The sequence below is a fragment of the Poeciliopsis prolifica genome, unplaced genomic scaffold (genome assembly GCF_027474105.1).
Source record: "Poeciliopsis prolifica strain line A6 unplaced genomic scaffold, Auburn_PproV2 SCAFFOLD053, whole genome shotgun sequence".
Classification (NCBI taxonomy): domain Eukaryota; kingdom Metazoa; phylum Chordata; class Actinopteri; order Cyprinodontiformes; family Poeciliidae; genus Poeciliopsis; species Poeciliopsis prolifica.
Window position 1 is genome coordinate 3,387,245 of NW_026562428.1, and position 26,672 is coordinate 3,413,916.

Sequence of the window (26,672 nt, forward strand, 5' to 3'; positions counted from 1 at the left end):
TTTGGAAGTTAGATTAGTGTGGTATCAGGATTTACTACAAATACAGTGAAATATTTCAAGCTTTTGTTTCTTGTCATTTTAATGATTATGGCTCCCATCATAAAAACCCAAACTTCAGTCTCAGAAAATTGAAATAGTACCAATTTTACTACATAAAAATTGGTGTTGTATATGTGTGAAAACATAATAAAGCGCACCAAACCGTGCTGACAGTTGAGCAGTTAAGATATATTGATAATCAGTTAATCAGTAACTGATTATCAGTTAAATCATAACTGATTATGATTGTTGATTCTAGGTTCATGACAGGTCGAAGCTTTAATTCAGTATCAAACAAATACATAATAAATGAAAAATAAAACTGTATGTAGGCTGGTTTTCTGTCATTGATTTTAACCATTCTGAGTCATGATGAGTCCATGCTTTCTTTTTTTGCACTTGCTGTACAGAAAATTAAAATCTCACTTTCTAATAACTTTCATTATCATCCATCACAAATCTGTCAAGTTATGTTTACGGAACCAAAGTTTAAAAAAAATAATAATTAAAATTCTTACACAAAAATGGCTTGAAAAGATACATTGACTCGCACTGAAATGCAAAGAATAAAAACAACAACAAATATATTCTTCCATTGCAAATGAATCACAACATCTCTTGATTTCCCTCCTCTGAAATCTCCATCTTCGTCTCAAGACTCCACAATAAATACCGCAACAATTGGCTTCTCCACCCCTTTTTGTTTGCTCGACGTCAAGCTGGGCACGCTCAGTCCTTATCTCCAAGAGAGCACTTCCTGCTGCGCCTGCGACCAGTTAACTGATCGGCGCCCCCGTCGTCACCAGCTTGTAGTAGGCCCCGTTCAGGGCCATGAGCTGGTCGTGTGTCCCCTTCTCGATCACGAAGCCCCTGGACATGACGGCGATGATGTCCGAGTTCTGAATGGTGGACAGGCGATGAGCGATGACGATGCACGTCCGTCCCTCTCTGGCTTTGTCCAGGGCTTCCTGCACGGTCTGTAATTGCCATCGAAACGCACACGCATGTAAATACAAATACATTGACGTGTGTCGAAACGGCGTACACACACACACACACTTGCAGGCAGGAGCCATCATCTAATCTCCCACAAAGCAGACAAAACTATTACAATTATAGCAATTTCACAATCATGTGTTGATTACTATCATTAGAATGTTCCAGTGGAGCGGTCTCTCTGCATGGTTCAACCCTTTGAGATGAAAAGCTGCTGCAAAGGCCCACAAATAATATTCATCCGAGAGAGGCTCCACCAGAGGGCTGGGATGTACAGTAAGTAGCTTGGGATAATAATAGACATGATGAATGATGATGATGTTAACGATGATAATAATTAACTGCCTGCCCTTTTCGCTCGCGGTGCCCGGAGAACACTGAGCCAGCTGCGCCGCGCTGGCGGGAAACGGAGCCCCCTGGGTTTACCGAAGCCCTACCTTCTCGCTCTCCGTGTCCAGAGCCGAGGTGGCCTCGTCCAGCAGCAGGATCTTGGGGTCGCGTATGATGGCCCTGGCGATGGCGATGCGCTGTTTCTGACCGCGAGACAGCTGAGAACCCTGGGAGCCCACGTTGGTGTCGTATTTCTATGAGGAGGGAACAGAATAAGTCTGCAAGAAAATGGCTGTGTGTTGTTAGAAGAAACCACTTGCACCCATTGAGTTGCTCAAAGAACGTGAGCATGGCAAGAACTATGGCATAAACTGTTTTCACTTTTTAAGTTAGCTGGAAAAGGAGCCAGCAGCTGTGAGATGAATTATCCAAGCATTTTGACTCTAAATCTTAGCTTTATGTACTGTTTTTGAAGTCTCACATGGCGGAACTTGATGCGTTCTTGCAACATTAGTGTCTGGGATTTGAATCGTATCTGGTATAGTGTAGCACTGTGCTTAATGCAAAGACTTGGGTCTTCTTTCTACATGGTCAAAAGTTCATTGCAAAAAGGTAATTCTGGATATGTTTCTGGCAAACCTACCTAGGGTGAACCCCCCACCTATTGCCCAATGGGTTCCTAATGCCATTCAATGCTAATCACTTTTCTGAACACCCGTTACCTCAACCCCACTGTTCACCAAAGCACATACACTGAAAATCGACAGTACCTCTGGGAGCGCCATCACAAAGTCATGAAGCTGGGCTTTCTTGGCGGCCGAGATGACTTCGTTCATGCCAATTTCCCGCGAGTTGTCGCCGTACTTGATGTTTTCTGCAATGCTGCAGTCGAACAGAATGGGCTCTTGGGAAACTATGCCGATCTTGGAACGAAGGAAGGGCACGTTGACGCGGGTTGACTCATGGCCGTCAATCAGCTGCGGGAAGGAAATTGATTTTGCCATTAGTAGAAAGTGATTTAATGATCGTGGACTGGAAATACAATCCGCATAATGAGCTATCTTAGCTCTATCTCTACTGTAATTTAGCTCCTATCTACGCAGAGGTGATTCCGTCCTCTTTGAGTATCAGACGGACAATTAAGGCATCATGCTTTCAATACCATTTCCATCGCAATTAAGACCGTTTGATTCTTGGCAGAGATTTCTACCTGGCACAAAGACAGCTCACTGGAACAAGGGCTACACATTTTAAAAAGGATTCACTCAGCATTTCTCACTGGGTGGACTGAAGTAACGTGGAACACATCCATCAGCACACACGCTGAAAGTCCAGCAATTATTCCTTGATATGATACATCGCGAGTTATTTCCAGTTATGATGAGCCTCATTAGAGTGATAATACAAGTCGTCTGAAAGTTCAAAATGTGGCATTTAAAAAAAGGTCAGCAATAGCTGTAGTGGTGAAGTGGTGGCAGGTTAAAACGTGAAAAAATGTGGGAAGGTTTCGTGGCTATGAATACCTTTGGAGGCGCCGTACCCACAATGAAACTGGTGGACAGACGGTAGTCAGATGTCACTGGTTTTTCTCACCAATTTGCCGTCATCCGGATCGTAGAACCTCTCCAGCAGCTGGACGCTGGTGCTCTTCCCGCAGCCGCTGCTGCCCACGAAGGCTAACGTCTGACCAGGCTTCACCGAGACGTTCAGGCCGTTCAGGACCTGGATGTCGGGCCTGGTGGGGTAGGTGAACTTACACTCGATGAAGTCAAGATTCCCCTGGAAGTTATCCTTAACATGACAGAAAGTGGAAACAGAGCCCAAAGGTTATGTTTCATAAAGTGACTTTTTTGTTGTTGTTGTTTTTTTGGCTCCTCTCTTCCAACAAACCCACACACTTCGTTCCTCTGATCTAAAACAAACTGTAGATGATAAGACTTGCATCGAGTCTGCCTGCTTTTGCTGTCTCCGTGGGGATGCAACGCAGAACAATAACATGCCTCCATACCCATTTTTCTCCCCTGTTGCTGTAGACGCTGATTGGAGGCACGCGGTCCAGCAGCTGGAAGAAGCGCGCCGCCGAGATCTTGGCCTTGGCGTAATCCGGAGTGTAAGACGAGGCTCTGCCTAAAGCGGTGCCGCTGGTAACGATGGCGGAGATCACCCTGAGACAAACGGTGATCTGTTTGTTGTTTTATCTCGGATGACATTTTTACTCATTTATTTATTTTTTTTATTAGTGACTCAGACTTCTAACATGACAAGTATTTTTCTGATGACTGAAAATACAACAGCACATCGTAATTTTCAACCTTTTTAAAGGGATTTAATCAACGTCATTCATGACCGTGAATGAAGGAAGCAGAATGTATTTGTATTCTTGAGTTAATACCTTGCAATCTCCCACCTTCTGGGGTTGATCAAAATAATTTAAGATTCTTAAGAATTTAAGAGGTCCATTAAAATCCACTTGGACTTTGACTAGGCCATTCTTTAAACTAAACACGCATTTTTTAGGAAAATAATAATAATAATACATTCATGACTTGTGTTTCTTTTCTCTGTCCTTTAAAGAGTTGTTTTCCAATGCGACGACTCTTAATTTAACTCACAAAATGAAAGCTCACTGATATTTGGAGGTCTCCCACCTGAACACCAAGCTGAAATGGAGCCCCTCTTGTTCCACCAGGTAGCCTCCGAACCTGAAGGACGCGGCGTTTGTCAAGAAGACCACGCACTGCGCGAAGCCGTAGCAGGCGCCGTAGACGTTGGCCTTCTGCAAGGCTGCCTGATAGGGCGCGGTCAAGTGCTCCTCGTACATCTCCACGAAGCTGCGCTCCTTCCCCAGGCCGGCGATGGTGCGGATGTTGTTCAAGGCCTCGCCTGAAATCTGCCAAGCAAATGAAAAAATATAAAAGAAAAAAGAGGAGAGTGGAGAGATTAAAGGACAGACGGAGCGGAGGAGCCGTTTCTAATTTGGCGTTTCTTTTAATGTGTGAGGCAGAGTGAGATCTAGATAAGGCAGTGGCTCGGTTCTTATCTGCATCCTCTCCTATTGAGACCACAGTAAGCCAATTTTCCCCCCACAGGGATCATTAAATTTTCATCTAATCCACTTAACTTGGATGGGTGGGGTTCGCTGCATTGGCGTAATTAACATGGCACAAAGAAAGTTCACAGTAAATTGACTTTTGAACACTTTTTTGAACTCTTACTGTATTGTTATGTTTTTTTGTTTTACTCTGTTCCCTTCAGGCACATTAAGCTTTAAGCTTGGGTGGCTCAGGCTCAGGAAACACTTTTTCCGCTCACAAGTGAGACATGTTTGGTTTTGTTTTTTATGAAGAAGCTCCAACATGGAGCTTAAAATAGACGCTGCTGTCAAGTCTTCTCTTATCAGCCAAATGTGGGTTTGACAGCAGATATCAGCCAACACCTTTAAGGTTACTAAGGTTGCTGTGATGACACTGGTTGACTTGTCATGTATTATCTGAATGATGACATTTTCAGACTATTCTGACAAATAGGTTCCAATTACATGTGAAAAAACTGTACATATATAAATATGTATTTATTTATTTTGACCTGCCCGGCTGACTCCATGGCCTGCTTGTCCTGCTTGGCGAAACCCGTGAGCATCTTGGCCTGGAAGCCACCGGAGAGCGCGATGAAGGGCAGGAAGCAGAGGATGAGCAGCGTGAGCTTCCAGCTGAAGTAGAAGGACATGATGACGGCCACGCCGATGTTGGTCAGGGAGTTGACGATCATGCCGATCTGGGAGCCTGTGGCCTGGAGAGGAATCCAGAAAGGTTAGAATTACCGACTCAAACTGGACGAGTCGTTTCGGCTGAAACCATTAACCGGATCAATTGTGAGGAATCGATTACGGAATTAATCGTTGACTAATTTTGTAAACGATTAATCGTTAAATGGAATGTGCAGATAAACCAAAAAAAAAGGGTATTTGCTGAAAAAAATACAACAAATTCAAAGCAGTAATTAAGTCAAAAGTATATATTGATATACATTTTGCATTTAAGAAGAAAAACACCTTGATCTGTAAATACGTTTTAGCCAAAACTCCTTAAGTGGCAACAATTGAGCAAAAAGTGACATTAAGCAATCAGTTGCTGTAATGCATCACTACCGTATTTAAAACAGTAAATCACTATTTATTGTTTCCAATGCTCCAACTCACCCCTTGCACTTGCGAGGCGTCGGTCGCCAGGCGTGTGGTCAGGGCTCCGGGGCTGTTCCTGTGATCGTCAAACCAACCGATTTCCTGGCCCAGCATGGCCTGAAACCCAATTCGCCGCAGCCTGCTGGTCAGCAGCTCTCCGGACTTGGCAAACGCGTAACCCTGCAGTCGCACGCAGACAGGAACGCTTTTTATTGAATCGAACATGGTGTAACCTCTATTCTGACTTACAGACTCCCGGGGACTCGATATTTCCCTCCCAAGGAGACGGGGTGAAGCTTTTTTATTATTTTTTTTTATTCAATAAATGCATTCATTTATCAACGCGAGAGTGTTCTGTTCTGACTTCTTTTGCAGAAGAAAAACTGCGGAGCGATCAGTCTTGTCGGAGCGCACTGCTGCTCTACCTGCAGCATCTGGGTGAAGAAGGAGACGACGCCGACCATGGCGAAGAACACGCAGATTCCATTAATCTCTCTCCTCTGAGCGTCGGGGTCTGTCACAGAGAAGGTCTGCAAACACACAGCATAACAGCGCAGAAGAAGAAGAAATATTCACTCTGGACGCTCTTGTCGACACGAGAAGTCTGGTGTTTAATTTATATTATTACTCTTACTAGAGCTCGACACAAAGAAGTGCTTAATAGTGAAGAAAAAGGAAAATAATGTAATGTTTTAATTATTTTTAATATTTTTTACATGTATTAATCTAAAAAGTGTGGCGTACATTTTTATTCAGCCCTCAGAAATTGTCCCTCCCAGGTTCGCACTTCTCGATTTTTGGCGTTCATTTCTTCTTTGCAAAATGGCTGACTCTAGATCAGTTTGGACTTTGACTGGTCCATTCCAACACATGAATATACTTTGATCTGCTTCTAACTTAACTTTAGGGGCACTGGGACTTGAATCTCTCTCCAAATCTTCAGCAACCTAAAACAGATTGTCCTAGTTTTAATCTATATTTCAAACTAAAGTAAAGCATCCTGCCAGCATGATGCTGCCACCACCATGTTAAACTGTGGATATACTTTTCGTTTTCTGCCACACAAAACACAACTTCAGTGTTCTGATCAGCCGTCTGCAAATTAGGGGACATTTGAAAAGGGGCAAAAAATAAAAGGCATGCCACACTTTTTAGATTTTCAACTACTTTGTGTTGGTCTTTCACACAAGAAAACACATTAAAATCTGTTCTTTCAAGAACACAAACTGCAAAGATGCTCCATGATGAAAACAACTTCGGCCTTCGCTGGTCTTCTCTCAGATCGTACCGCCAGGATTTGACTGAACAGCAGCGAATAGACTGGGTTAACGCCTCCATTGATCGCAGCCCCCAGAGATCCAAACACCATGTAGGGCCACTCTGGGGCGTTGTACTTTAAAATCCTGGCAACTGGAGCAGGTTCCACCGGCTCCTCCTGCTCCTCCTCCGGCGTGGATTTCTGCAGGCACACACAGGTGAGCTGCGCTGGCCGACTACGGATGGACCAGGCTAAACATCGATATCGCCACGCACCTTATATTTGTCTTCCGGAGACATGGAGTAGGCTCTGGGGCCGAGGTCTCCAGCGACGGGAACCGAGGAGTCCGGGATCAGGTTGGAAAGCTGGGACCGGGAGCGCTGGCGGATCGAAGCTCTGCTCAAAACAAATCGTCTCAGACGGCCTTCTCTTATCACACGCTTACATATTCAGGTGTTTTTGTACAATGTAACCACTCAGCACTGATGGAGTAATTGAACTTATTAAGGGGAACCTTTACGTCTCTGTCTCTCCTCTCGCCACGATATTTAAGCGGCTCTGGATGACGGCGTAAGCTTAAACGCTCTAAATGTCGAAGGAAATATAAAAGGTAATTAACTAAATTACGGTGACGGTGATTGCTGCGGCACAGTCGATCTCAGCTGTAAAAAGACAGCTGGAGCAGTCCTACTTTAGATGCACTTTTAAAGCTGAGCAAATGGATGCGAATCCAAAGTGAGTGAAAGAGCAATCGATGTAGAAAGTGGACAATACCTTAAACTGGCGCGATAGCTGCCTGCTCTGGATAGATTTAACCTCTCGGGCTCCGGCTCGCCACCCTCAGCCACTAATAGAAGACAGGAAAAAGGAAAGTGATTCATTTAACATGGCTCTCTGATCAGCTATTCCTTAATAGACACTGAGATTAAGAGGAAGAGTACAATGTCAGTGTCACGAATGGAGCAGTTAAGGTCATTAAAGAGGTCATTAAGGTTATTAACAACAAGAAGGTTATTAAAGTCAACTCATGTGCACAAGGGAAATTTGCATGACAAATATGTTTTGAAAGCAAAGAAATTGTGTTGACTTTGTACTATTGTAGTCAGTTCTGGCTTTGAAAGAGAAACTTTCTGAGTGTTTGGCAGCGGTCGTGGCCAGATCTCTTCAACATGCTGAACTCACTTTTCCGGGCCTTCTCATTCAAAGCCTTGTCTCCCTGGCTCTGCAGGGTGACGAGAGTGAAGTACACCCCCTTCCTCTCCAGCAGTTCATTATGTTTTCCCCTCTCCACCGCCCGGCCATGCTCGAAGCCAACAATTACGTCTGCGTTCTTTATGGTGGACAGTCGGTGAGCGATGGAGATGGTGGTGCGTCCCATGCGCACCTGGAAGAAACCCCAAAGTATTTCAGATGTCACGACTGTAACTGGGTCACCTGGCAGCGGAACGCATGCGTGAGGCAGACGTACTTTATCCAGAGCTTCCTGAACGACAGCTTCACTCTCGTTGTCCAAAGCGGAGGTCGCCATGTCCAGCAGTAAGATGCGAGGGTTCCTGACCAAAGCCCGAGCGATGGCTATCCTCTGCTTCTGCCCTCCGCTCATCTGGCCCCCTCCCTCGCCCACCAAGGTGTCAAATTTCTACAGGAATTAAGAAAAGAAGAAAATTGCACTTTTTAAACTCACTTTGCAAAAAAATACTATTTCCTTACTTGTGTGATTTTTTTTTTCTCAGTTTTTCTTCCTGTTTCTCTTTTCTGTGTCAAACCTGCGGCAGGTCCATGATGAAGTTGTACGCGTTCGCCTCCTTTGCAGCAGTGATGATGTCCGCCATGGAGACGCCGGGTCGACCGTAGCGTATGTTCTCCGCGATGGTGGTGGCAAACAGTACGGGCTCCTGCTCCACTATGCCAATCAGAGAGCGCAGCCATTGGATGTTCAGGCCTTTGATGTCGTGACCGTCCAGCGTCACCTGGGACAAGGGGGACAGTGAGCAGAAGCTGATGCTAAACTTGATGGATGATGCTATTAAAGCAGTGTGCCACGCGAACGCTCCCCCCTTCCTGCCCTTGTTTTTGTTTCTTTGCGACAATGGTCGTTGTCAGTCTCTTCGAGAACCTTCAGAAAGCGATGTCCTTTCTGATAGGCCGGAAAAGAGGAAGGCGGGGTGTGTGAGGGTGTGCAGTTCTTTTAAAAAGTGAAAAATGAGACTGTTAGGAACCATTAACTGAATAATGAAACGGATTATCATGTACCTCTGTCACCCTCAGGGGATGGTTATTTTTTGAGAGCTGAAAAAGGAGGGAGGTGTGTGTCGAGGAAAGCTTCGGCCTCAGGAGAAGCGATGGGAGCAGAATGGGGGAACCAGTTCAATGTGAGTGTGATACACCGAAGCCCTGCGCCTACCATGCCTTCTTTAGGGTCGTAGAAGCGCTGAATGAGCTGGATGGCGGTGCTCTTCCCCGCTCCGCTCGGCCCCACGAAGGCGGTGGTCTCGCCCGACTTCACCGCCACGCTGAGCTGGTCCAGGATCTGCTCACAGACGGGTCTTTGCTCCATAACGAGACATATGCTGACTGCAGAAGTCTAATCTTAAGGGGTTGGTGTTGTTGGATATTTGTGTTACGGATTCAGACAAAATGTTGGATGAACAGGGCAGCTCGTCCTCTTTAAAACTGACATTTTTTTATATGGCATAATAAGAGCTGAGTAAACATAATTAGGATTTAAAAAATAAATAGTTTCTTCTCTCCAAAGCAAAAATAAATAAATAGGCTATTTATTTTACTTTAATTATTCAGTTGGAGCTTCCTTGTGTGCTTAAAATCTAAAAAATGCATAAAGCTTTCATATATTTTAAGCAGTACTTTACCTTAACCTCCGGTCTGGATGGATAGTGGAAGGTCACATTATGAAACTCAATATCTCCTTTGACCCGGTCCAGCTTGTATCCAGCCTCTGACATGCAGTCAATTTCTGGCTCCTGGGACGACAAGTCAAGGTAATGAAAAATGTGTAAGGAGGCAATTATTTACGGCAACATTTTCAGGGGGAAAATGTAAATCATGAAGCGATCCTACCCGGTCAATAGTCTCAAAGATTATGGTCGCAGCCCCGCGTCCGGCTGCAAACGACTCCAAACACGGGGAGGCCTGACCCAAATTCATGGCTGCAACCAGCACCCCGAAAAAAACCTGAAAGCAAACAAAAGGTCTTGCTGGTTCGTTTTTTTTTTCTACATTTCCAGATAGTATTAACAAAACTCTGACTTGTAAGACATGCATTGCGTGTTAAGTCGTAAGTACCTGCAGCAGCGTTCCTGGTGTGTACTCCTCTGTGTCGATCACCAGAGTGGAGCCGTACCAGAAGGCGAGGGCGTAACACAGGAAGATGATCAGCCACATGTAACCAGTGAAAAAACCCATGATCATCCCCTTCCTGATGCCCCATCGCTGCGCCGAGACCAGGTTCCTGTCATACCTTCAGAAAATGACAAAAGCTCGACTTCATTTCCACGGGAAAGAATCGACGCTTCCAAAGCTTCGCTTTGCACCCTCGCCCAATCCACACCTGTCCACTTCCTTTTTCTCCCCTCCGAAAGCAGCGACGGTCCTGATGGAAGAGAGGACTTCGTCGGCCACAGCGCCGGCCTTGGCGTAGGCCTGCAGCTCCATCCCTGTCAGCTTGGCCACGAACTGCACAGGAAATCGATGCAAAGTTGATTAAAGAGGGCCGAAACTCACTCATATATGCATGTATATGCGAGGTCAACTGAAAAAGTCAGAGACTAGTATAAACCTTCATAAATTCATTTACAAACCAAGTTGCAGCGCCTAAAAATGTATTTGTTTTTTTTTTACAACTTTAGTGCAATAAGAGGATTAAGCCCGAAGCCATTTTTACTTTCTCTGCATCATGTTATGTGAGGGTTTTATAGTCCATCTAAATCTAAACCTCCTCTATTGTACTGTAAATGTAAAAGCATATTTTTTTCCCAAGGAAAATCAGTTCAATAAATTGTGTTTTGTTTAGTATCCCCATTAGTGAGGCTTTACTTTTTGCCCTGCAGGCCTAAACTGGACATTTCTAACTAATGACAAATTTCATTAAATTAGAAAATGGATAAATTTTATATGATATATGTACATCATTAGAGATCGGGAGTATAAAAAAACATTACTTCTCATTAAAAATACACAATAGAAATGTAATCATTTAATCATATGATAAATTTTGCATATATAGCAATAAAAATTAAATGATAAAAGTTATGAAATATACCAAAATGAACACAAAAGACACAATAGAAAAGCTCTTCAGCTTCTTTCTTAAAAACTGAATGAAGTCCAGATTGTACTTGTTACAAGTCAAAGTGAGGTTGAAATGTCAAGATAAGTGCCGGTTAATTAGGTCAAGGTCATCCACACTCAACGAAGAGCGGTTGGGTTCTCACCAGCGCCATGAGGCCCGCTCCAACCCCGATCAGCGGACTGGCGGCGATGATGACGAGCGTCAGCTTCCATCCCTTCACGAACCCAATGCTGAAGCCGCACACGAACGTGGTGAAGCGCTGGACGAATATGGCGACCTGGTCGGCGATGGCGTCGTTGATCTTGTTTATGTCACTGTTGGGACGGACAGGAGCGTCGGTCAGTCGGGAGCCCGGGCTGCGGGCCCCGGAGCGAGTCAACCCGTCCGTCGCTGACTCACTCTGACATGCGGGTGTTGAGCTCCCCGACAGAGGTGCAGTCAAACCAGCCGATCTCCATCCTCATCACTTTGCTGAAGTACATTTTTCTGATGAGCTGAATCTGTCTGGCAGCGGCTGTCACCCACAGAGAGATCTGTCAGTGGATTGGAAGGAGGTCACTTTTACGTTTGGTAAATCAAATATATAATATGTTCATTTTTCGCTTTAATATTAAGGCAGGCAAAATAAACAATACCAGGAAGTCACTTCTGGTTGCAGAATGGGAAGCTAATGTGGAAAAATTGATTTTCAAAGCTCGTCTTCAGCTTCTATTGAGGCAGATCAGCAGTCCAAGATTTAGCATATTTCTACATCTAGTTTCTTTCAGCGATTTCACAATTGATCGGGTCAAATCATTTCAAGATGGCAGCTTCGGTTGTAATTCTAGCATTAAGTGAAGCACGGTGACGATGTGACGTTTCAGCACTAACCTGAAAGTATCCGAGCAAGAATACAGACACTCCAATCCCAACATAATAGAAAGCAAACATGGTCATCTCGTGTTCGATGTCCAGAATCCTGAAAATCAGCACAGCCAGTTAGTAAAACATAGACAGAAAACCTTTTTTTTTTTTTTTTTAACCCCACATCTTCATAGTGCATTCACAGTTCAAAGAGCCAACCTCATGCATTTTTACAGCCCACTTACCCACATGACATGTTTCTGAGGGGAAAGAGCATCTCTATCGTGGCGTTGATGATGAAGCCTACGTCCGACTGGTTGAGAGCCGGGTCTGGGAGCATGGTGTAGTTCTTCTTCCACCGGATGACGTTGTCCACGCACTCCTTGCGGTCGTCCCTCAGCTCGTTGAGCTCGATGTCGTACTCGATGAAGGTGTCGGTGAGCAGGCCGAACACCAGCAGCATCAGCGGCTGGGCCGAGCCGTGCAGCACGGCGCACAGGCTGCCCACGACCATCATCGCCACGTCCTTGCAAGTGGAAAAGCGGAACTGGGCAGCAAAACATCGACAGCGTGCTTTGTGTTTTAGGGGGGAATCTCACAAGGAGAAAATTGGGGGGGAAAAAAAACTAGCAGAAGAATTGTTACCAGCTGGAAGAAGCCGACTCTGATCGCAGGTTGCTCTTGGTTTCCATGAACCCTGGTTGGAAAGTGGGAGGTCAACTGTTTTATTGAAGAAGCGGATGCAATTAGAAATTTATGGCATCTACTGCCGTTTAGTACTTACTTCTTCTCCTTGTCCTTTGAATTAGTCATTGACCTGCGTGGAACAAAGAGAACAATGAGTTACTGCCCCCAGGTAACCCTTTTAGATTACGGCACAATGAGGCCTTAATACAAAATGTATCCTGAATCCTTTCTGTTCTCTGGACCTTTCTGCAAACAGCTAAGAAACTATGTTCTCTTTTAGACTCCTGAAAAAGGAGATTTTTCAACAACAGCATACTTTGAAACACCGGGGACCCGAGTCCCTTCTTCTACCAAACCCAATCGAAATGCAGGAAATCGCGGCATAGATCACAAATCTAAAATCAGCTCGCATTGATTCTTTGAGCATGGTTTCTGTCAGCAATCTTACAGCAAAAGTTGCGTTAATAATTTATCTGCTTGATCATTGGAATCAATCCATAGTGGCAGACTGGAATAAGGTACATTTTAGAAGAAAGTCTGTGTTCAAAGTGAAATGGATGATATTTGAATGTACAGTCTAAACATCCAGTTCTGTTTTTTTCACTAATTTAGAGCCACTGTACCAGCTCAAGACAAAAATACGACAAATACAAATGAAAAATTTTTTGCCAGATCTGTGGCGACAAATTTGAACACACTGAGGTCATTCCTTATGTTTTCAGACATTGACTTTGACTGCTGCGGTTTTGAGATGTTTTAGATGCCATCGTCTATTTGTTGCAATGTCCGATTCTCTGGAACAACTTCATGATGCTGCCAGATTTTGTTTTTTTTGTGTTATCAGACTGCAATACTTACAAATAGGGGCCTGGTGGTCCTGCAACACAAACACAGAACAGATATAAGAAATACTCTGTTTAGTTTCTATCTAACTCTGTTTGCATTTATTGCAACTTGATCAATAGTCGATGTCATTAAAAAAAATTTATTTATATATGTATATTACATTACCTTCGTCTGAAACATCATAGCTGTGGTTATCCTGTCCCAGTTTTTTTATGCTGTTGAGCCTCACAGATCCCGTCGGCATGGTGGCCAAATGAGCCGCGGACGCCTGAGGATGAAACCCAAACTCCGAGTTGGAATTAATTCACAGAACGCAAGCAAGGTATGTTCCCAATCGGATCTCTCTCTCCTGCACGATTTAGAATCCAGGCAAGCATGAACTCCACAGTCCGATGGGATGACGCTCGCCTCCTGGTTGTGACGGTTTCTCAGGTGGATCCAGGTCGACACCCTCTTCACCTTGGCAGCCGAGTCACATGGTGTTATTTGGGCTTGGTTGGACCTGAGGGTCAAATTGCTTTGTGTGAAGGTAAGTGTCCTATCGGTTCCTGTACTAAGGAGGCCAGTGAACTCACAGAACAAACAGTTCCCTTGCAGAAAGCCTGCACTCTCTCTGTGTATTTGCCAAACGTGGCCAGCGGGTCCACAGGAAATTTAAACGGTGACCATTCGATTCTTCAAGAAGAAGGCGAACTCGTAATGAACCGAGTGGCGTTATGAGCGCCAGTGTTTCAGCAACCAATTGGGTGAAAAGCGCGTTTCAGTTCAGAGCAACTTTAATACAGAAACTGCTTCTCATCAAGACTTCGTTAGAGTCCAATTAGGCCAGGAAGGCATTAAAGCTTTCAGTGAATGCATCCAGTGGTTTAGCTGTTCTTCAGCTGAATAGTAACTGTTGTTCTATGATTCAATACAAAATATGCCAGTCGTAATGACTTAAAATACATTTAATTGTGCGAGCGAGAGCCATAATCATCTAGATTAGGTAAAATAAACCCTTGGCTGTAACGCAGGGATGTTGAAGTCAAACACAGCAAGGGCCAAAAAAACAAATATATTGAAATGATTGCACGTAGTCTATTGAACCAAGACCTAACACAGTGTATATTATTTAATAATTACATGAATAAAGCAATATTTTCTTATGGCTTTGTCAGTAATTTCAAGGGAAAACATTTTCAACAGGCAAACAGCAAAAAATGTAATTGTTTTAAAAAACAAAATATGTTTTCTTAATATCAAAATAAATGCATAAATTAAAGTGCGTGCATTATAAACTGAAAATGCATTATTGTGCTGCTCTATGAAGTTCATAATCTTGTCTTTGTGTATGTTTAATAATGCCTTCTTAGACTTAGTTACTAGTTACTTTATTACTTGATTCGGAAAGAAGCTAAGTTACATTAAAAGTTTTAGTTACTTTCAGCGATTGCTAACAACTACACTCTGCTGCCTGTGAAAAATCACATTGATTTTTGGCAAAACTTAATTGCAAGTGATTTTATAATGGTAACATCAACAATTATTTAATGGTTACAACAGTACAAAAACACTTTAGTAATTTGTGCGTGTTTTTGTGTGGTCCAAATCTAAGAAGGATGTTAAACCCTCCATCACACACTTATATTAATATTAATAATTATAATGACGTTCTAATAGTAATTAACTTCAGGGACTTGTTCATTCGTCGTTGTTTTCACATTTATTGCTCTGTTATTAGCCTCCATGTTTGCTATTTTCTGGAGCGCAAGGGGAAGCTTGACGTCATTGAGAGGTAATGTATTAACAAAGACACAGCGGGACAAATAAAAATAGTCACGCAAAGTGGTTTCGATAAGTAGCTGTAGTCTGACAGATGATTTGAAATAGAAACGCTTTAGATTACAAGTTACTGAAAGAAGTGGACATCACTGTCTGCCTCCCACCTGACCTGAAACCCTCAGTTCTCAACGTCCAGGAGGCCATTTTTGAGGACCTGAAGCCGCTCGCGCTTCAGCGGCTTCTCGGGCTACTGTTGCATTGTGGGGAATGTAGTGTTGGTGCGTGCAAAACGCCAGCGGGCGGCTGTGGCCTGCGGGCCAGTTCTACTAGTGATTAAATACCATCCTGGGGGCCACAGATAGTTAATTTGGGCCTTAACTTTGACATATGTGCTGTAATGTATCCATTAGTTTTACTTTTTGGACAGAATGACTTAAACCTTTCAGCGATAATGTTCACAGGTTCTCAGTTTACAGCTCTGGAGACAAAAATATAGCAAAAAAATTTTTTTATAGAAACCTGTAAAATCTTTTAGAACGTATCTTTGTTCTTTATAGTGCTGCTGCAGTTTTATTATATCGGCACACATCACTGCTTAAGTCACAAAGTCAGTTTCATCAATATTTGGTTATGGTTATAACTGTATAACCGTTTGCCAGTGACAGTTTATTGTCGCCACTACATTTTTTAACAATATGTTTTTGGCATATATATAAATATAAGGGGTGTCACAATTTTTTTTTTTTTTTTTTTTTTATAAAATAACGCCTCCAATCTTGTGTAGAGCAGCAAAAGATGACATTTTGAAAGGATGGCAAGTTCAAATTCACCACAAAATTATAACCTGGCCAAATTTGATGGCATTTTCCTCAACACAGCCAAATATTAAATACATATATATATATTTAATTGCCATGGGGGACACAGGAGGGTTATTGTCCTCTGCAAAGTTGTCTCCAAAACGGGTTGCCAGTGCACTAGAGGTTTTTGCCCTCAGCGACCCGGTCACTTATGCACCACAAAACGCCAAGTATTACTAGTGAGCATTCAAAGGAAACTACGAGGAGCAAACTGAACATTTTAGTTGACCTCTGGCGTAGGGTTTTGTCTTCGCAGGAATAAATTTTCATACGAAAGCAAACAGAAATGTGAGCAGCTGAATAAACAGTCGAAACCAGTTCATGCTTTGCTGACATTGGTTCAAAAGAAACAAATGTGCTTAATGGGGAAATTTGAGCAGGAGGATCATTTGAAACATATGAGCCTCATTTCTTATTTCACCTATTATCAGTGTAATTCTCCTGTTTAATACTCCGACAATCATCCTGACCTATATGGACATGAAAACAAGTGAGTGGTGGTGACCAGACGGTCGTTCAACCCCAGCCTTTAAATGTTGCCAGGACCTGCATGACCAGCACCACTGTCTGTAAAACACTTCAGATATTTTTTATATGTGATATTGCTCAGAAAATGTAATAAATTAATATTTTTTAAAAAGCAGTTTTTAGACACACGTCTGAAAGAATTTGAAAGCATAATAATTATTAGTATTTGCTGTTTTGTTTTGTGGGTATGATTTTTTTTTTCTTTTTCATCTGCAGAGTGGAATGCAAGCAGTGATCAGGAAACTACACTGCTGCCACCTGGTGGTAGAAATGTGAGAAGCATCCCACTCAAGGAGACATCATTACAGTTCTGGGCAGACTGACAGCATTTCAAAAGTAAGAATCAATGTCTGTAGCTCTCATAAGAGTTATAGGAAACTGTCTTTCAGCACTTTTTTCTTCTCAAAACTTTAAAAAGTGAAATGGTTTAAGGGGGACGTATGGAAACTTTTAATAGCCCCCCCGCCCCCTGATCAACACTCTTCTGTTTGGTGACATTGATGGAAAGTAATAAACAACCGCAACCTTTTTATAGGACTTTTCTAGAACTTTGTTGTAATTAAGCCTCAAGAGCTAAATGAAAAACTCTAAAAGGTCAAAACAGAAAGCTGCTACTCCTCATTCCTCTGTGTTTGGTGTGGGAGGACAAACGATCTCAAAGGGTTCATGGGAAGAAACACAAAACCAAATAAAAGCATTTTGCTCCTTCTTCCCACCGGCTCTGCATTTCTCGACATCGGCCTCATCGAGACCTAAGGAAGTCCAGCAGCAGTTTACTCCAGATGCACTTTTTGCGTCGCTGAAGTCTGAACAACTTGAGTTAGGACACGCGTTCAGCAGCAGACTGTAAACAGACTGGAAGCCAAAGAATGTTATTGCTGGACGGAGACCAGAAAGTGATGATGGGGAGGTTCCTGCTGCAGATTTCAGCAGGTTTCATCAGTTCGCTACCTGCTGGGTGACTCTTTCGATGGGATCTTCAGGGTGAATATGCAGTTTGGGCTCAGAGTTACTCTCATGAGGATGTTGATCCATTAAAGGTTTTCTCTCTCTCTCTCTCTTTCTCTCTCCTGTAAACAAAGTTCCCTGTGGATGTTTTTAAGGGGGTGTGTATTTAAGGACCAGCTCTGTCTCTTCTTTACAAGTATTATTTTTTTGACATATTAGACATATGATACACAGTGATTTGTGAACAATTTTTATGTGTTTTTAACTATTATCGTTATTGATATTGTGCATTTTAGCTACGTTTAATTGCCACCTTGTCATTGGGAGCTATTGCTCTGTAGTTCATTGTATTTCATTTTATATATATATATTTATATGTGACTTTTTCCCCCACATACAGCACACAGCGGAGACCAGTTGGGTGAATTTCGGTAATGAGTGTCAATAGTGAAAAACAAATAATCACTACAAATACATTTTTATAACAGGTGATCGTATAGTGGATTTTCATTGATAACACAACTTTCAAATAAAATTCATACAATCTTTCTCTTATAAATAAATAAAATCAGGAAAATAAACATAGACAGCAGTCAAATTTAACTAATAAACTATTTAACAGTAACCTCTAACTGAAACAGACAGACAGGCAAATATAGCAAACCGACAACATAATAAACAAACTGACAAACTTAACTGAAAAATAACTGACAACATAACTGACAACATAAATTTCTGACATTTAACATAATATGTCATGAGTGTCAATAGTGAAAAACACAGTAAGCCTCCCTACTGGTCCACCAGTTCTGGTGACTGCAACAAAACTCCACGTTAGTCTCAGAGCACAACCACCACTACTGTTCAGAAAGGAACTGGACTCGATGACCTACCACAGTAGAATGCCCAACAGACTGTGTGGAATCCGCAGTTTTTCCTCCTTTTATAGGCAACCAGTAGGGGGCGCCAAAAAAAAAAAAAACACTCACCACAGGATAACCATGAAACCCATTCTAGCAGAATTTAAACCATTTCAACTATGAATGAAACAGTAAATGAAAACTAATAGGAACTGCAAAGGAATGAATGAAAAAACAGAACGACTGGACCAAACAATTCCTTCCCTCTTCAGCAGGGGGCGCCTGTTGTTGTTTCCCTGTTTCGACATCAGGACTTCGATTCCTGACTCTGTCCCATCAGGTCCACTCGAGCAGGAGACGGACAGCCCGCGGACGTCGCTCTGCTGCAGGTAAAACCTCTTGTTCCACCTTTCCGTGACCCGTGATCACTTTGGGATTTAGAAAATGACAAAGTGATGAGAACAGACAGGAAGTGAGTTTTACTTTAATTTGTTCCGGTGCAAATTGTTTTTGTTTTGGTTTTTTATCTCTTGTTGTTCACAAAAAATAGTGAGAGCGACGCCATATTTGACCTTCTGACCACAAGTAACAGAGAGAAATGATATAAATGTAACTTTTTTTTTCCAGCCTGTGGTTTTATTTATTATCTCGTAAAAGGTTTCGTCTGTTAGGACAGAAGAATGTGTGTGTGCGGGGGAAGTGAGCTCATAATCTCCCCCCTAGAACTTCCATGTACGGAAGAACGTTCATGCCAAATAAAACAAATAAAATGAACCACATTTTCTTGGCCACGTGTGATTTTGAAATCTAGATGGATCACTAAGTGTTGGAAGGCTATCAGTAAATAATAAAAGTTTGTATTATCGACCTGCCGGTGATTGCAGACAGTGAGGTGGACTCAAGTGATCAGCTGCAGGACAGAATTTGTGTTGTTGACATAGAATTTTAAGTTAGCACAATACTGCACAGGATAGCTTTGACACATATAAAATATAACATAGAAAGTTAAAGTACACTCTAGGTTCATATAAATTTAGATGAAACTAAAAACAACGGCTCAATCTCTGAAACGCAGATAAATTCTTAAAAGGAGGATCAGACAGAAGAAACAGAAAACATAGGCCTAGACTCCTTGGATCTCTTGAGATAAGGAGCCTGTATGCCAGGCAATTAACAAATTCCTGAGCATGGTTCAAAAGTTCACTAGGATCTTAAAACCTTTTATAAATAATTTTATCTATATTAGAATTAACTATATTTCTTTAAGCATGTTTTTAAATAGTTACTTATTAGATCCAAACTTATAGTCATTATTTAGCATTACATTGTGTGCAAGCTTGGTTAAAAATACAAACTACTTTCTTGTGGAAACATTTTGAGGCAGAGATAGCGCTGCAGCTGCAATCATATATCAAACTGGACAGCGGCTGATACGAGAAGGGTTTGCCGTATATCTGCTTTTGGGGCTCTTTAGCAGGAGGTAATAAAATTAACATTAAGACAGCCCACACAAAGGAAAAGAACACACCTCCTAATGCATATATTTAAATGATGAGATTACGCATTCTATAAAATGATTTGGTTTACAGCAGAAGTTGGAATCTCTTTGTGCTGGGTGAGAGTTTCCCGGAGGATGCATCTTCTGTCTTTTTTACTCAGTTCTTTGTCTCTGTTCTGTAATGTCTTGGACTTTTGATGTTCTAGGTGAGATGATTATTGTAACATTCTTCTTGCATTGATTTTCTCTGGATAAAACTCTGAATATCTGAAGTCTGACGTCGTACGATTGCTCTTTTCTCTCTGCACACTTACACAGACACAGGAATTCGGGACTAAGAATTAATTAACGAGCTAAGATCAAGTTCTTCATCTTTTTAATTCTTAACAGTGTCATACAACACAAATTGACCGGCTGGTTCAGTTTACTACAAAAACATCAGATTTTAAGGGCAAGATTATAAAAAATTAAATAAAATAATCCAGAATGCAATTACTGAATGTGAATATAGAAACCCACCCAAATGAACCCACCCTATCCATTCCACCATGACCAACATTCCTACCCAATGACTGATGCATATCTGTGCAGACAGATATGCATCCTGTGTGTCAATGTCTGCTGGAAGGTTGGGACATACCTGTATTTACTTGTGTCTGACTTCAGTATTGGCCCCCATCTAGATTTCTTTAGTTTCAGCTTGTTTTTGTTGTAAACTTTCTTGTTGTTGAATTCATTTGCATGTCAGAAAAGGAATCTGAGATTTTACAAAATGCAGTTGTTTCCAACAGGTTAAAAATAAAAGGAGCCTTGCCCTTGTATATTCTTAATCTTGAAATCATTGGAGGGGTCTTATGGAACAAAACTTTGTTTAAACTGTTGCCCCTGCACCAGAATTACATTTCAGATGTTTCTTCTAAAAGTCATGGGAATCTTTTTGCAAAATCTTTGCATTTTTTATGTTCTCAGAAAAAATAGGGTTGTAAAAGTGGACCAATATTGAGATCCGTTATTCATATGTACATTTCCCTACACCATTCTTTTACATTACAGACATGTTCCTGTATCTTCTCGGCCTGGCCGTACTCTTCTGCCTGTTCCGCTGGATCAGAGAGCTCCCCAGGGTCGGTGACAAGGCCAACAAGTATGTGTACATCACGGGCTGCGACACCGGATTCGGGAACCTTCTGACTCGCCATCTGGACAAGATAGGCTTCCGAGTGATTGCCGGGTGTTACACTGAGAAGGGAGAGGAGGAGCTGAAGAAGGCCTGCTCCAGCAATCTGATCACAACACACCTGGATGTCACGTCAAAGGAGAGCTTGGCCAAAGTTGCAGCCATGATTAAGGACAAAGTTGGAGTTCATGGTGAGTTGGTTGTAGATGGACAGACAGGCATTTCATTTGAGAAATTTAGCAAGTTGTTCAAGGTTGTATGTATTTGGGTTCCTTGCAGGTCTCTGGGCTTTGGTAAACAATGCAGGTGTTGCTGTTCCCTCCGGCCCCTGTGACTGGCATACCCTCGACGATTACAAATCGATGCTGGACGTGAACCTGAACGGGGTGATAGGAGCCACGCTGAGCGTCCTGCCTCTGATAAAGAAGGCCAGGGGCAGAGTGGTGAATGTCGCAAGTGTGTTTGGGAGGATCTGTGTCACTGGAGGCCCGTACCCTGTCTCAAAGTTTGCCGTCGAGGCTTTCAACGACAGCCTCCGGTGAAATATTAACCCGCGCTATAAAAGTACTACTGTGCCGACACACGGGCCTTTTAGTGTTGACAAAGATGGCATACTTTCCTCAGGTTCACCTTGGCTCCTTTTGGTGTCAAAGTCCTCTGTATTGAGCCGGGATTCTTCAAGACCAGCATCACAGACAGCGAACTCCACATCAAGAACGTCCAAACGCTGTGGGACAGACTGCCGCAGGACGTCAAAGACGACTACGGGGCTGAATACGTCCAAAAATGTAAGCGTGAACTTTTCGCTCATGTCAATTTTCTTTTATTTGCTTCGGCTGACTCATCTTTCGTTCCAGCCAAAGACGTAATAAAAGAAAAAGTTACCCAAATGAGTGACGGCGATCTGATGAAGGTGGTCAGCTGCATGGAGCACGCCGTGTCCGCCACCTGGCCGCGCAAGCGTTACTCCCCCGGCTGGGACGCCAAGTTTTTCTGGCTGCCAATGTCATACATGCCAACCTGTTTTGTTGATTACTTCTTCCTGAGTAATGCCATTCCTATTGCTAAGAAATTACAGTAACCCTCCATCTATGCATTATCACTGTACATCTTAGCTGACAATGCATGTTTCAATATTAGTAGTCGGTTTAATCTTGAATTGTTCACTGTAATAAGGTTGAGCTGTTCTCAAGGACACTGTCAAGGCCACCCTATCTGCTGCTTAAAGTAAACTCTCCACATTCATGATAGTCAGGTGTTAAAGGTCAAAGAAAAGCAATAAAAAGTCCAATCTGCTTTCAATTTGGTAACGAAATTAGGCTAGTCTGTGCACATAGAAATCAGTCCGACCTTTAGATGTTAGATAATCCAGTCTTTGGCTCAAAATAAGCCCCAATCACCACCCCTCCACCATCGTGCTCGACAATTGGTATGGATTTTTTTAAATGCATTTCCTTTATGGCAAAACATTTGTTTGAAAGTAGCGTTCAAATACAAGTTTGAAAAACTATACTGTGCTGCAGTCTCATTTTTTTCTTTCAAATAGGTTAAAGAGTTAAGTTTATGCCTTTAAAATTACAGAAAGATTCAACATGCTGGCTGCGGTCTGTAGAGCCTGAGAAATTGCATGGTCCAAGTTTTCTGGGACATTCACAATTTTTAGCGTAATCATGCAGAATTATGGATGAGTGGTTTGGGAAAGACTTCAGATTTTTTTTCCAGCTTACCATAAATGTAAAAACTTTTTTTTTTTTAAGATCCTTGTCATCTGATAAAATGCAGTCAGCTTGGAATAGTAATTTTTCACTAGTCAAACGTCCAAGATGTCCTCTGATCTGTGTTGGTTTTATATTCTCATGCTGAAATATTGGTAACCTTTCCACCACCCACTAAAAAGCTAAGATTAATCTACTCAAGTGTCTTCCCAGATACCTACAGTGCCTTGCAAAATTAGACTTTAATGTTTTAAAATAACCTTAAATTTCCACTTTCTTCCCTAAACATTACTTTAAAGCACATTTCCTTACCACAAGAAGTGACAATCAAAAGTTTCCAATTATTTGTCCGTTTTATTTCCAAACGTAACAATCTGCAACACAACTCAGTTTTACAGCTCAAGTATGCCATCTTGTGGTCACAGTAGAGGACAAACATTTCATAAGATTTCTCAAGGAACAGGCCTCTATTACAGCTAAAGCTTATGAAATATGCGGTTGACAAGTCTGTTTGTGTAAAGACAGTGATTTATTCCATCTTTCACTGGAAACATTAAATAGAACTTTCTTCAGGGCAACAAAACGGGTACATTTGTATTTTTGACATGTTTTACAAACCAAGTGCTCCTAACCATAGGACCCTCCCCCTCTCTGCTCAGAATGTTCAGGTGTTTACGAGTGCTCCTCAGCCAGCTTCTCAGCTTTCTGGACCACTTCCTCAATGGGACCGACCATGTAGAAGGCCTGCTCGGGCAGGCTGTCATACTCGCCTGGATCAACAAGAAGCATAGTTATTAAGTGTACGTTTCAGCTGAAATGCAAACATGCTTTTTACAATACTTGCCTCCAAGGATGCTCTTGAAGCCCTTGATGGTTTCTTTCAGGGGCACCAGTTTGCCCAAGTGGCCTGTGAAGACCTCAGCCACCTGGAAGGGCTGAGACAGGAAACGCTGGATCTTGCGGGCGCGGGCCACAGTCAGTTTGTCCTCCTCGGACAACTCATCCATACCCAGGATGGCGATGATGTCCTGAAGGGACTTGTAGTCCTGTAAGAAGGCTAACCAATTAACTTGACTATCCAATAGGTCTTCATAAAGACAAAAAAAAACAATGTAGCATCCCCAAACCTGAAGGATCTTCTGCACGCCACGGGCGACGTCGTAATGTTCAGCGCCGACGATGTTGGGGTCCATGATACGGGAGGTGGAGTCCAGGGGATCCACAGCAGGGTAGATGCCCAACTCGGCGATGGCACGGGACAGTACAGTCGTGGCGTCCAAGTGAGCGAAGGTGGTGGCGGGAGCAGGGTCAGTCAAGTCATCAGCGGGCACGTAGATGGCCTGCAGAGAAAAAGTTTGGCTTCAAGTTTCTTTGATCACATTATTTCCCCCCCCAGAAAAGTAGATATTGCTTAATTCTGTGCAGCAAAAATAAGTAATTTCATTAAGTAGATTTGAGATCGTGTTTTTGATTAATGTTTACCTGCACAGATGTGATTGAACCCTTCTTGGTGGTGGTGATTCTCTCCTGCATGGTACCCATGTCAGTGGCCAGAGTGGGCTGGTAACCCACAGCAGAGGGGATACGACCCAGCAGGGCAGACACCTGAGGGGGCAGTAGGTGTTTCTTTTAGCAAAAACCTTCTCCTTGGTGAATATTCCTTAGCCGTGTTACTCGCACACACCTCAGAACCGGCCTGTGTGAAGCGGAAGATGTTGTCGATGAAGAGGAGCACGTCCTGACCCTCCTGGTCACGGAAATACTCGGCCACAGTCAGTCCAGTCAACGCCACTCTGGCGCGGGCGCCTGGGGGCTCGTTCATCTGTCCGTACACCAGCGCCACCTACAGGGGGAATAAAACCCCAGACTTTAATCTGCCTGTCTCATTACTGCATGGTGGCTGCGTTACTTCTTTGAGGAGTTCGAGCCCCACCTTAGAGGTGGTGTCCTTCAGGTTGATGACACCAGACTCAATCATCTCATGATACAAGTCGTTTCCCTCGCGGGTCCGCTCGCCCACGCCGGCGAACACGGAGTAACCACCATGGGCCTTGGCCACGTTGTTGATCAGCTCCATGATCAACACAGTCTTTCCTACTCCGGCGCCACCGAACAGCCCTGAAACCACAAGCAATGTCACCTTCCAAAAATAGTGTCCCATTTTAGGAATTTTATTTGTTTGCCTAAAACGCCTTTTGGAAAGAAAGGAGAACTAGCTCCACTGAACGCAAAAATTGCATTTACTGTCATTTATAGATATTTAAGAAAAACTGGAATCAACACATCAAAATGGAAAATGCTTCAAATTTATTTTAATTACCCTCAACCCCTTCAAAAACTGAACTACTCTTTTAATGCTAATGCATACCAATTTTCCCTCCTTTGGCGTAAGGAGCCAACAGGTCCACCACCTTAATGCCAGTCACCAGAATCTCCTGCTCCACGCTCATGTCGATGAATTCGGGAGCCTCAGCATGGATAGGTGCAGTCCTAAGGGACAAAGGGTCAAACAGTTCCTTTTAATCCTTAGGTGTGAATAGAATACTTCGATATTATGGAAATTTTACTTTGACGCACTGTTTGGTACTGATTGGACCCCTTTCATCGATGGGCTCGCCGATCACATTCATAATCCTCCCCAGGGTCTCGGGGCCCACTGGGATTCTGATGGGGGCACCGGTGTCCAGAACCTTCTGTCCGCGAACCAGACCCTCGGTACCATCCATAGCGATGGTACGCACGGTGTTCTCACCTGTGAGCAGCAAGCGGGATCAGCAAGCTTCTGGAAACATGAAATAGTTTTGAGAGTTGGAGATTTAAGGCTCACCAAGATGCTGAGCGACCTCCAGGACTAGCCTAGAGTCGCGGCCGGTGACCTCCAGGGCGTTGAGGATGGGAGGGAGGCCCTCATCGAACTGGACGTCGACGACGGCGCCGATGACAGCCACAATGCGGCCCGTGGCGGCGCTGGCGGCGGCGGCGGCAGGAGCAGCATAGTCCCTGCCTGCGGATGGATACACAATTGAGTCTTGCGTGAATAACACTGTTGTTTACGCGCAGGAACAATCCGATCGCAATATTTACTGGTAGAATTCTTTATCAGCATTTTCTGCAGGTTTAAAACAAATTAAATATTACCTTGCATGTTGAGAAAATATAAAAATACATCCTCGCCCCATTGGAAGCTGTGTTTTGAATGACAAATGAATGACGTGGACTCGAGTTAACACTTTCTGCAGCTCCTAAACTCACCCGGACATAGTCTAACAAGTGTACAGTTCAAAATTGTCCTCTTTAATCGTTTATGTTAGACGATTGCAAAGAAAAACTGCGTATTTCTTTGCAGAGGACCGCGTAACCTTGCTAATCTGCTAGCCTAGCAGCGCCTCATGTCATTTCACAAAGGTCATTTCTAATAACTTTACAAACTGCACAGCCCGATTGTTTTCTAATGCAACCCATTATTCAATATAAGCTTGTAAGTAATTATATATGAATGTTATGTTTCCGAGTAGGTTAAACTAAAGTAAAATCGAACATTTTATCACAGAGGCCTGTACGTCACCGGCAGGCTAGCCAGCGTGTTGCTAGCGCCAGCTAACGCAAGCGCTGCCCTCTCGGACGATCAGCAACATCTTAATGCAAAGTTTCCTCTCGAAAAACGCCCAGCCCGCAGGGGACTCACGCGAAAGGACGGCCGGGGATCCAACGAGGGCTTTCAGAGGCTGAACCCCAGGCCTGAGAGCCTGCAAAGCCCCGGTGCAGCAGCGTCCCACAGCTCCTAACATGGTTAAAATGGCTGAAGGTGGAAGGAGACGGAGAGACTCAGGGCTTTAT

At 43.2% G+C, this 26,672-nt stretch overlaps 3 protein-coding genes across 3 annotated transcripts; 1 reads left to right on the plus strand and 2 right to left on the minus strand.

Annotated features, from left to right (window-relative positions):
* Window positions 1–299: 299 nt before the first annotated feature.
* On the minus strand, window positions 300–13,985 carry abcb11b (ATP-binding cassette, sub-family B (MDR/TAP), member 11b). The gene is made up of 28 exons (XM_055059007.1): window positions 13,654–13,985; window positions 13,501–13,519; window positions 12,740–12,772; window positions 12,601–12,652; window positions 12,201–12,502; window positions 11,983–12,070; window positions 11,512–11,645; window positions 11,255–11,426; window positions 10,372–10,496; window positions 10,107–10,281; window positions 9,882–9,995; window positions 9,674–9,784; window positions 9,208–9,333; window positions 8,570–8,773; window positions 8,272–8,442; window positions 7,986–8,187; window positions 7,578–7,650; window positions 7,079–7,199; window positions 6,834–7,004; window positions 5,971–6,075; window positions 5,564–5,725; window positions 4,951–5,154; window positions 4,014–4,255; window positions 3,374–3,530; window positions 2,959–3,156; window positions 2,136–2,342; window positions 1,473–1,619; window positions 300–1,016 (listed from the first exon to the last, which is right to left on the minus strand). Exons 1-28 carry the CDS (start codon window positions 13,730–13,732, stop codon window positions 816–818), a joined length of 4,095 nt encoding a protein of 1,364 aa, XP_054914982.1. The 5' UTR covers window positions 13,733–13,985; the 3' UTR covers window positions 300–815.
* A 4,671-nt stretch (window positions 13,986–18,656) lies between these two features.
* On the plus strand, window positions 18,657–22,630 carry LOC129378638 (retinol dehydrogenase 7-like). Its single transcript, XM_055059009.1, has 5 exons — window positions 18,657–18,834; window positions 20,997–21,311; window positions 21,400–21,658; window positions 21,745–21,908; window positions 21,978–22,630. The coding sequence occupies exons 1-5, from the start codon at window positions 18,672–18,674 to the stop codon at window positions 22,199–22,201; spliced, it is 1,125 nt and encodes a 374-aa protein (XP_054914984.1). The 5' UTR covers window positions 18,657–18,671; the 3' UTR covers window positions 22,202–22,630.
* Window positions 22,631–23,169: 539 nt separating this feature from the next.
* On the minus strand, window positions 23,170–26,672 carry atp5f1b (ATP synthase F1 subunit beta). Its single transcript, XM_055059008.1, has 10 exons — window positions 26,521–26,672; window positions 25,663–25,839; window positions 25,413–25,587; window positions 25,204–25,325; window positions 24,769–24,953; window positions 24,520–24,678; window positions 24,318–24,440; window positions 23,963–24,175; window positions 23,680–23,881; window positions 23,170–23,605 (listed from the first exon to the last, which is right to left on the minus strand). Exons 1-10 carry the CDS (start codon window positions 26,621–26,623, stop codon window positions 23,508–23,510), a joined length of 1,557 nt encoding a protein of 518 aa, XP_054914983.1. The 5' UTR covers window positions 26,624–26,672; the 3' UTR covers window positions 23,170–23,507.